Raw genomic sequence first — 10,917 nt, 5'->3', positions numbered from 1 at the left:
TTTTTTGCTCAATCTCTAGGTTCTCTTTTTACTCTTCTGGTGAAATCTTTTGACACATAGAGTGTCTAATTTTCAGGAGGTCCCAGACATGTATTTGGTTTTCTGGTGTTTGTACATTTTTAGTTATATTTGATTGTGTATATAGGCTCTGAATTAGTTCCCTGAACTTTGCCTTGTTTTTCTCTTTGATGGTCTATGTGTTTTATTTTAAGGTCTTTGATCCAGCTTGAGCTCATTTTTCTATGTGATGTGAGATATGGGCCCTGTTTCATTTTTTGGCAAATGGATATCCAGTTTGCCAGCAACATTTATTGAAGAGACTGTCTCTTTCTCATTTAATGGGTTTCGGCCCTTAGTCAGTGATTAGCTCTCCATCAGTGGATGGATGTACATCTGGATTCTCAATTCTGTCCCATTGGTCTGTGTCTGTCCTTGTACCAATACCAGACTGTATTAACTACCATGGCCGTATAGTAGGTTTTGAGATTGGGAACGTAAGGCCTCTTACTTTGTTCTTCTTTAGTAGTGCTTTATTTACCTGGGGTCTCTTTCCTTTCTATATAAAACTGATGATTATTTTTTCTGTCTCTTTAAAGAATTTTGATGGAATCTGGATTGGGATCACATTATATCTGTAGATCACTTGGGTAGTAGTGACATTTTCACGATGTTAAGTCTTCCTATCCATGAACATGGTATAGTCTTCTATTTATGTAGGTCTCTTTTGGTATCTATAGTAGTATTTTTTAGTTTTCTTTGTATAGGTCTTGTGTGTCTCTGATTAAATTTATTCCTAAGTACTTCATCTTTTGGGGTGATTATTATAAATGGTATTGCTTTTCTGATTTCCTTTTCAGAGTTTGTTAGTGTGAAGAAGTCTGAGAGATTTTTCTATGTTGATCTTATATCCAACCACTTTGCTAAGACTTTCAATTAGTTCTAGTAATTTTCTTGTTGAGTGTCTGGGATTTTCTATGTATAGGATCATACCATCTGCAAATAGAGACCATTTTACTTCTTTTTTGCCAACTTGCATGCATTTTATTTCCCTTTCTTGCCTTATTGGTCCATTGAGGACTTCCAATTCAGTATTGAATAGGAGTGGTGATAAAGGGCATCCTTGTCTGGTACCTGTTCATAAGTAGAATGCTTTCAGTCTCTCTTCATTGAGAATAATGTTGCCCATTGTTTGTACGTATGTCTTTAATTATGTTGAGGAATTTTCCTTCTTTTCCTATATTGTTCAACATTTTTATCAGGAATAGATACTGGATTTTGTCAGATGCCTTTTGTCTGTCAGTTGGCATAATCATGTAGTTCCTTTCCTTTGTTTGATTTATGCTGATGAATTACATTGATTGTTTTTCTGATGTTGAAGCATCCTTGCATATCTGGTATAAATCCCAGTTGGTCTTGATCTTTCCTGTCTTTTTAATGACATTTTGCTTTCTTCATATATAATGTCCTTTATGCCTGCCCACAACTCATTTGGTCTTCGATCCTTAGTGTTAAATGTGTCAAATCTGTTTTTAAATGTAAATCTGTTTTTCAGGTGGTCTCTGGTCATAGTTTGGCTCTGGTGGACTTGTGTCAGTTTGCTTCAGCTTCAACTTAAATTTGCATCTGAGCAGTTGATGGTCTGATCCACAGGCAGCCCCTGGCCTTGTTTGACTGATGATATTGAGCTTTTTCCTTGTCTCTTTCCACAGATGAGGTTGATTTGATTCTGGTGAGTTCCATCTGGCATGGTCCATGTGTACAATTGCCATCTATGTTGTTGAAAAAGTTATTTGCAATGAATAAGTGCTTGGTCATGTAAAATTCTGTCATTCAATTTCCTGTGTCATCTCTGTCACCAAAGCTATAGTTTCCAACTACTTATTCTTCTTATTTGTTTCCAACTTTCACATTCTAATCACTGTTGTTGTTGTTGTTGTTTGCCGTCGAGTCGGCCCCAACTCATAGCAACCCCTCCTTGGGTTTCCAAGGCAGTATCACTACGGAAGTAGGATTGCCCAACCTCTAATCACTAGCAATAATCAATACATCTTGATTGCATATTGGGTCAGACTGCAAAAGTTGATGAAAATCTTCAGTTTCTTCAACTTTGGCTTGGGTAGCTGGTGTGTAAATTTAAATAATAGTCTTATTAATTGGTCTTCCAGTAGGCATATGGATATTATTCTATCACTGACAGCATTGTACTTCAAAATAGTTCTTAAAATGTTCTTTTTTACAGTGAATGTGATGTTGTTTCTCTTCAATTTGTCATTCTTGGCATAGTAGACCTTATTATTGTCTGATTCAAAATGGCCAGGACCAGTCTATTTCAGCTCCCTAATGCCTAGGATATTGATCTTTATGTGTTCCATTTCCTTTTTGATGCCTTCCAATTTTCCTAGATTCATACTTTGTACATTCCTTGTTCTGATTATAAATGCACATTTGCAGCTTTTCCCCCCTCATTTTGAGTTGTTCCCCAGCAGTAAATTAAGATCCCAAAAGCTTTACTCCATCCATGTCCTTAAGGTCAACTCTACCTTGAGGAGGCAGCTCCTCCCCAGTCATATTTTGAGTGCTATCTAACCTTAGAGCCTCATCTTTTGTCATTTATAAAGCCCTTAAAACAGTTTCAGGCTGGACTCTTGTAGAAATGATTTCCAGAATCATCATTTTTCTCCTCTTTTATATAAAAGCAAACAAGCTCACATTAGAAATTCAAGTCTCAACTGAGTTAAACTCTCTGTATCTTACCCCAAACTTCTATTAAATGATTGCACCATTCGATTTGTCCTCTTGCTTTGTATTCCCTCTCCTGTGCTAGGAGTTGACTTTCAGAGGAAACATTTTTCTTAAGAAATAAAGGTCCATCTATGGAAATGACTCAGTAAGATTGTGGATTTGAGTCTGAGCCACAGTACAGCTGCAAGACTGAAAACTGTGTGTTACTTTGGAGTTAGCTGCAAATAGTCAATGTCTTTGGTTGCCAAGTGTTACAGGTGACTCTGTTATTCTGAAGTTAAGCAGAACATCATCACTTCCGAGCACCCTGAATGCATGGCCACTCTGCGTGTAAATGCAGCTAAAAGAATTTCTTGTCTTCAGTACGTTTAAACATTGGCTTCCCTGAGTTCTTGGTTGTCTCCCTTATCTCGGTCAGCTGATCCTGGACAGATGTACAGCACAAAGATGAGGCTCACCCTGGTAGCCCACAAACCAGCCCACTCAGCTGCTCAACAGGATTCACTGTTGTTGGTGAGGCTACTTGTTGTCAAGCTGCCTTCAACTCAGGGTGACCTTAGTATCACAGGACGAAATGTTGTCTGGCCCTCTGCCATCTTCCCAATCACTGGTATGTTTGAGCCAAGTGTTGAGACTTGTGTCAAACCATCTCACTACAGGTTTTTCTCGTTTTTCTGACCTTCTACTCATCAATGAGAATGTCCTTTTCTAGTCATTGGTCTCTCCTGCTGATGTGTCTAAAGTAAGTGAGCCGAAGTCTTGCCATCCTTGCTTCAAAAGGTCATCCTGGTTGTATTTCTTCTAAGACTCATTGGTTTGTCCTTCTGGAAGTCCATGCTGTATTTAGTATTTGCCCCCAATGCCACACTCACATTATTCACTTGTAGCCTACTCTCACAGCACTATCCTAGGAGCTGGGGTATGAGGCTTTCAGGGAACTGAGAGTCCAAGGGAGGAGATAGATGATCAGTAACCTGCCAGAGCACCTTCTCATAAGGTAGCAGTTACACTGGGGTGATGTGATGGGCCTCTGCTTGGCCTCTTCGAGGAGATGGGGTTCAAGCTGAGCTGTGCAGCTGAGAGTGGCCAGCCCTGGGTGGCTGCCTTAGTTCTCTAGCACTGCTGGAGCAGAAATACACACACAATTAACTTACAAAGAAACTTATTCTCTCACAGTTTAGGAGGCTACAAGTCCGAATTTAGGATGTCAGTTCTAGGGGAAGGGGTTCTTTCTGTGTCAGTTCTGTGGGAAGGTCCTCGTTCCTTGGTTGGGGGTTGTCATAATGTGGCATGGTATCTGTCTTCCCCATCTCTGCTTACTCGCTTGTTTAATCTCTTTTATATCTCAGATGAGATTTACTCATGTCACACCCTACACTAATACTATGTCATAAACATAATGAAGAAAACCCACTGCCGAGTGGGACTATAACCACAACTATGGGGGTTGGGGTTGCCAGCATGTGTTTTGAGGGAACACAGTCTGGTCCATAACAGTGGTAAAAGCAGGGCAGCATGAGCAGAGGAAAGACCCTAAGGTGGGACATTCTAGAAATTGAAAGAAGACCCCCATGACCAGAGAGTGATGGGCAGTGGGAGAGTGGGACTGGGTAGGGGTTGGGCAAGGGACCACCATGGCAACATGACCATGTAATTTATGTTCCAAACTGAGACACAATGGAAGGGGAAGGAGCATGCTATTCACAGTCACCGTGGGGCCACAGGTGTCAACCAGGACTGTGCTGGCATCCAGGGATGCTTCATGGTCAGGGCTGTGGTGGACAGCGATGGCAGCATCCCTTTTCCCTGTGCCAGGAGGCACCAGCCTGATGGATGTGCTGATGCATGTGTGTGTGCTTGGTTCTGGCTCCCCCACTCTAGGCCAGACTTCTTCCTCCTAGAGGTGGAGTGGATGGGCAAGCCAGCACTCTGCTGAGACCCGTGTCCCTCTTCCTCTCAATGGGCCTCTTAGGTACCCTGCCCAGGAAATGCAAGAAGGAGCTCTTGGCAGTGAAGCTGAGGAACCGGCCGAGCAAACAGGAGTTGGAGGAGCGGAACATCTTCCCCAGGAGGACGGATGAGGAGAGGCAGGAGATCCGACAGCAGATTGAGATGAAGCTCTCCAGGTGAGTGCCCTGGGCCGGCCCCGCGAGGCTGGCTGCTGGACTCATCCCCTTCCCTGCGCACTGTCCTCCAGCCAGCACACCCTCTGCACTGCACCCCCCCGGGTCTGCACCCCGGCGCACACAACCAGTGTCTACACCCCCAATGTCTGTACCCCGGCCCACACAACCAGTGCCTACACCCCCAGTGTCTGCACCCCGGCCCACACAACCAGTGTCTACACCCCCGCCCACACAACCAGTGTCTACAGCCCCCAGTGTCTGCACCCCGGCCCACACAACCAGTGCCTACACCCCCAGTGTCTGCAACCTGGACTGCATACCCAGTGCCTACACCCCCAGTGTCTGCAACCTGGACTGCACACCCAGTGTCTACACCCCCAGTGTCTGCACCCCAGCCTACACACCTGTGTACTGCACCCCCCAGTGTCTGCACCCCGGCCCGCACACCCAGTGTCTACAGCCCCCAGTGTCTGCACCCCGGCCCGCGTACCCAGTGTCTGTGGCACTGCTGTACTTGGGGCTGTCCTGTGCATTGTGCAATGCTTAGCAGCACCCCTAACTGGTACATATTACAACCCAAAATGCCCCTAGACATTGCCAGATGTCTCCTGGGAGCAGACTCACCCCCAGTTGAAAATCACAGGTCTCTAGGAGCCAGATGAGGCCCAGGAAGAAGCGAATGGCCGCAGGTAGTGGGGTGGGGTGTCTGGGGGAAGAGGCTCACCCTCACCTGGGCATTCCCATGCAAGAAAGTGGATCCAGTATTGCCAGATCTTCTAAGATTGAAAAAGAGCTAGGAATTTGGAATTTTCTGTTTTGGACAATGGATGTGCCATACCTGGCTACCTGCTATCTGGCTGCAGCCCCCGAACCACCAGCCACTCACTCTCTGCTTTGTAATTCCTGCAGCCCAGAGGCAGTCCTTTGGCTCAGGGGATCAGAGAGCTACTGCGTTTGGGGCAGGAGAGATGGGGCTGCTGTGTCCTGGGGCCGGGATCCCCTGGGATCTCGTCACTGGTCCTGAACAGAGCGTCCGGGTGGGCAGGGCTGCTCGATGGCTGGCTTCCTGAGTGCCAGTGAAACCTGGGTCCAGGGACACCCCCCTCCCAGAGTTCCTCCAAGTGCCAGCCCTCACTAGGACGTGGCAGCGAGGCCACCCAGGTAGGCTGTGGCTATGCAGATGTGCGTTCAGCATGCGGCTGTGTTTCCCTGGTCTCTCCAAGGCAGGGGCCAGGTGGGCATCCTGGGCGTCATGGGGGTGTGGGCAGAGGAAATATCAGTGGCTCACACACGTGGTCCAGTGCAGCAGCCACCTTCACAGTGAGCCCCCTCTTCCTCCCTGCTGAGGATCAGCCAGCCCTGCAGCCGGGATCAGCCACCCAGCCACCTGGAGCCCCAGGACTGGCCCCCCATCCCACAGCAGGGGAGACGGTGCAGCACGGAGAGTGGGCCAGCCCCACGCACCATGGTGGTCCCCACGCACTGGGCTCATCCTCGGTCGGTGCTCCCGGGCCACCAGGGATCTTGGGAAGTGCAGGTCTGGATCCTGCATGCCAGGGCGGGCCTTTGGCATCTGCATGGCTGCCAGCTTCCAGGGAGGCCGATGCTGCCGGTCAGGGGACTGCACTCGGAGCAGCAAGGGCTGGAGCAGGTGTCAGCCTGGCAGTGCTGACACGTGGGGCCGGGCGATTCTCGGTGGAGAGGCCGTCCTGTGCACCGCGGTGTGCGGCGGCGTCCTGGCCCCACCCTGCAGATGCCAACGGCACCCCCGCCCTCGTCATAACAACCACAGGTGCCTCCCGATGCTGCCCAGTGTCCCCTGAGGTTCAGAACTGTTGCTGCTTGAGGTCCCTGCTCTAAGGGATGCCTTGGCCTTCTTCCCTCAGCAGTAAGTCCTCTGCTGAGGTGTGGGGGTCTTCATGTGGGGGCTCCTGTTTCTGATCTCTGCAGGAGTGTTGGGGCTCCATGCACCCACCCTGGTCTTTGACACCCCACCCCCCTGCATATCAGTGTCATGGCAGGCTGGAGGACAGCGGGGGTGAGCGGCTGACTCAGACACAGGTGCTAAGGCTGCCACATGATGTCAAGTGCCAGCTAGTTCTCTGCACCTCAGTTTTCTCATCTGTAGAATGGGACGGCAGGGATGGTCCCTGCTGCTGGGCTCACTGCCAAAGAAGGCCTGTTCAATGTGGCAGACGTTCACTGCCGGTGGCTGTGGCCCCTGCCAGCATTCTGGTGGTCAATAGCAGGACCACGAGTGTGGGCTTTGGGATCATAAGGACCCAGGTTCAGATCCCAGCTCTGCACAGATGTGCTGTGTGATCTTGGGCAAGGAGCTTCACCACTCTGAGCCTCATCTTTCTCATCTGTGACATGGGTCTGATATTCTCCAGGTGGTGTGTTTTCAGGGAGAGCCTATAAGGAGGTCCCGGTACGGCAAGGTACCCATAGTGCACTGCTGAGGCTGGGCGCTGGGCTTCCCACCGCCTCAAGCAGGAACAGACCCATCGCTGCTGGTCCTTCACCATCCCTGGGATTGGCTGCAGATTGAGCCATTATGATGCAGAGGGCATTGATTGGCTGGTTTGGGAAGTAGATTGCCAGGCCTCTCTTCCCTGGCTCTCCTAGTCTGGATGCTCCCTGAACATGTTCAGGTTCACAGCAGCGCACGAACTTCCCCTACAGACGGATAGTGGGTGTGCGTGAGGTGCACGGGTCGGACTCGAGTCCCGGTCCCCTGCACGAGAGGTGAGAATTTTGCCACTGAAGCACCACTGGCCCTCTCAACACTCCCTTTATCCTGTGGTTCATTGCTGTTGGTTGAATGGATTCCAACTTGCCGGGGTTTCACCACAGGATAGAGGCTGGGTGAGGAGGTCATGCAAAGTCTGCCGGAACCTTAGGCCTTGAGCTTCCAAGACAGCTCAGGTCTGCCTGTTTATCTTGCTCACAGTATGGAATTTGCTTGTACTGGTTTGGTTTGATGACAGTGTGTGCAGACTGTCACTGGACAAGAAGTATGTTGTGCCTCTGTCTGGGGGTGGAGGGAGGCAATGGGATGATGTAAAATGCCACCAACGTAGGAAGCATGGGGAGTGGGACTTTGTTAGTGAGGATATCCACAAAGGCCCTTGGCTGAGCACAGGCTTGGGTTGCTACAGACCGACCAGTTCGATCCCCGGCCCTGCCTGCCTGAGCCCCGCCTCTTTCTGCAGCCTGGTCTCTGTTTGTAAAATGTTTGTAAATCTTTGCAAGGTTCCGGGTTAGTCCGTGTCAGGGTGCTCTCGGGTGGGAGCTGCTGTTGGGGCATAGCCTGGTGCACGCCTGGGCTGGTCCTGTCCTACCCCACAGGCCTTTGTGCAGTCGGGCGAACTGGCCTGTGCCCCCTCTCAGCACAGGCAGGCCCGGGATGCCTGAGGGCCAGGCTGCAGTGGCAGCCTTGCTGTGGGTGTGAGCCCCGTGACTTGGCCTGCAAGCCTCGAGCTGGTAGGCTCCCTCCCAAGGCACACGCAATCTTCTGTTAAGCCTCTCCCGGGGAGGCCGTGCCCAGCGTGGCGTGCAGGAAGCTGTCAGATGCTCGCCAGTGCCCTCTGGGAGCTGGTCCTTCCCACGTTAGCTCAGTAAACAGTCGAGCAGTCCCTGAGGTGGCCCTCTGCACATTTTGTTCCTCTGTGTCCAGAACAGGCCGCTACTGCTCCTGCCTCCACAGAACACAAGTTCCCAGAAGAGAAGCAGAGCTGAGGCTGCTGTCCAGCCCGGTGCTCTGGGGAGTTTGTAGGGACCTTAAGGCGACCGCTCGGGCTCCCAGCTGGCCAGTGCGTGCATGCGTGTGGGCCTGCTGGCCATGGGGCCTTAGCGTGGAGGCACTCTTTCTGCAGAAGCCGCGGAGCAGAGCTGGACGTGGTGCGACTTCTCCCTGTGTGGACACAGAGGTTCCCAGAACTATAGCCATGTTACTTCTGGCTTAGTGGGAAGGAACCACCTCTTTGAATTGCCCGGAAAGGAAGCCATTCCTTGGCAAAGTGTAGAAGCTCATTGCGGGGCTTGGGGGCTGCAGAATAATAGGCAGCCACTGAGAGACATTTGGGGGTGGATGGGCCCCCTTCCCCCTCCCAACCCTGAGCGTGCTGGGTGCGTGCCCGGTTCATCCTCAAGGTGCTCACTCCAGCCTGTCAGCGCCGTCCAAGATGACAGACCCTACGGCCGTCGTGAGCGCTAGTGGGCATCCCTGGCGTGTTACATGTCTTCTGTGTGCCCATACCAGGCTACGTGCTTCACACACCATCTCCTTGAAGCCTGGGCTGAGCTCTCCGGGTGGGGACAGTTACAGGTCCAGTTCTTCAGTGCAGAAACCTGGCCCAGAACCCAGAAGTCACTGACCCACGTCACACAGCCGGGGAATGAGGGCAGGAAGGTACTGGTGGGAAAGTGGTCACTGATCCAGGCCTGGTCCGCCATCCACCTGTGCACCCCTCTTACCAGAGAGCTTCGTGAAGGCAGGCTTCTGGGCCCCTCCAGGTCCCCAGAGTGGGACAGTGTACCGTAATAGCCCCTCACCACCAGGGCCACTGCCACCTTGCACTGTCCCGTGCCCCCTTCCTCACGACCCTGGGAAAATGGTTCTCTGCGGCTTTCGGGTCAGAGTAAGCTCTGCTCTGCTTAGTAGCTGCCCTGACGAGATCTTAAAGAAAATGCATATCTTCTCATTCATTGTGTTTCCCTTTTTGCTTTGCTGCCAGGAAGCTCAGAACCAACTGTGTGTCTCCCTGTGGCTGTGCTCTGTCACTTAGGCTGCACGACTGTATGTTCATCAAGGGTTTGGCCTTCTCTTGTTTCCATTTGTCTGTTTCCTCAATTCTCCGTTTTATCTTTGTGGGGTGTACATGTTTCTATAAACTGTTACAAATTCACTGTAGATTTTAAACATAAAACTATCTATTTTTAATGGAGGCCCTCATAGCATTCATGAGATTTTGCCCCCAGTGTGGTATCAGCATGGTTTGCCTATCACTGCTCTGTGTTCAGGTTTACATGTTGAGAGGCATGTAGGATCTGGGAGCCAAGAGCTGTGCAGGATCTGGGAGCGGAGAGCCGCGTAGGTTCTGGGAGCTCATGGACGTGCCTGCTTTGTGTTTTCATCCACTATCAATGGACTATCCATTGCTTCAAGATCTTCACTTTGAAAATAAAGCACCAATGATCATTTCCACAAACCACTTTCTCTTTTTAAAATCATCGTTTACATGAGATACGTTTCCAAAAGTGTTAAAAGAACGTGCCGGTGATGAGCTACACAGACCGTGTCCCGCTCAAGAATGAAGGCTGGTTGCCCAGGGATGCAGGGGGTGGGGACTCCCGGCAGGTGAGCAGGCAGAAAGCCCCAGCATGTTGTTCAGGAGGGAGGAGCCATGGCTGCAACAAACAGAGAGAAAAAAGCCAGCTTCACACATGACTGCAGGAAGGAAGACACAGAAGAGTTGATGCTTCTGAGTTGTGGTGTTGCCCAAGAGTCTGGACTGTGCCACGGACGGCTGAAGGAACGGACAGATCTGTCTTGGAGGAATTATGGCCGGAATGCTCCTTGGAACTGAGGATAGTGAGCCCCCCTCTCCTACCTTCATCATGTGGCCAGAAAGGACAAGTCCCTGGAGAGGGATATCGTGCTGGGGGAAGTGGGAAGTCACCAGAAAAGGGGAAACCCTCAATGAGACGACGGACCCGTGGCTGCCGTGATGGTCTCACGCATGGGGCCGATTGTGAGGCTGGCGCAGGGCCGGGCGGCTTGTTCTGTCGCACACGGGGTCACTGTGAGCTGGGGCCAACTTGACGGCACCTAACAACAGCAGTGACCATAAGGGGCCCTGCTGGTGCACTGGTGAAGTGCTCAGCTGCTAACTGAAAGGCTGTGCTTTGCACCCACCAGGGGCTCCACGTAGTTGGATGGGTGGGTGAACGGCTGGTTGGGTGCTTACATAATTGGATGGGTGGGTGAGTGGATGGTCAGGTGTCTGTAGTTGGAGGGGTGGGTGAGTGGATGGTTGGGTGACTG

The 10,917-nt window shown here is 50.7% G+C and overlaps 1 protein-coding gene across 1 annotated transcript in view; it reads left to right on the top strand.

The window, feature by feature from the left end:
• Positions 1-10,917, top strand: part of PHACTR3 (phosphatase and actin regulator 3) — a 277,100-nt gene that overhangs the window by 248,034 nt on the left and 18,149 nt on the right. The window contains exons 8-10 of the mRNA XM_007951516.1: positions 4,715-4,868; positions 9,218-9,239; positions 10,505-10,540. Coding sequence (XP_007949707.1) covers positions 4,715-4,868; positions 9,218-9,239; positions 10,505-10,540 — 212 coding nt within the window. The remainder of the gene's footprint in view (positions 1-4,714; positions 4,869-9,217; positions 9,240-10,504; positions 10,541-10,917) is intronic.

Source organism: Orycteropus afer, unplaced genomic scaffold (assembly GCF_000298275.1).
Source record: "Orycteropus afer afer isolate SDZICR_OR568_19922 unplaced genomic scaffold, OryAfe1.0 scaffold00295, whole genome shotgun sequence".
In the NCBI taxonomy this organism is placed as follows: Eukaryota; Metazoa; Chordata; class Mammalia; order Tubulidentata; family Orycteropodidae; genus Orycteropus; species Orycteropus afer.
Note: the sequence above shows the minus strand (reverse complement) of the source record. Positions and strands in the feature narration are given on the sequence as shown.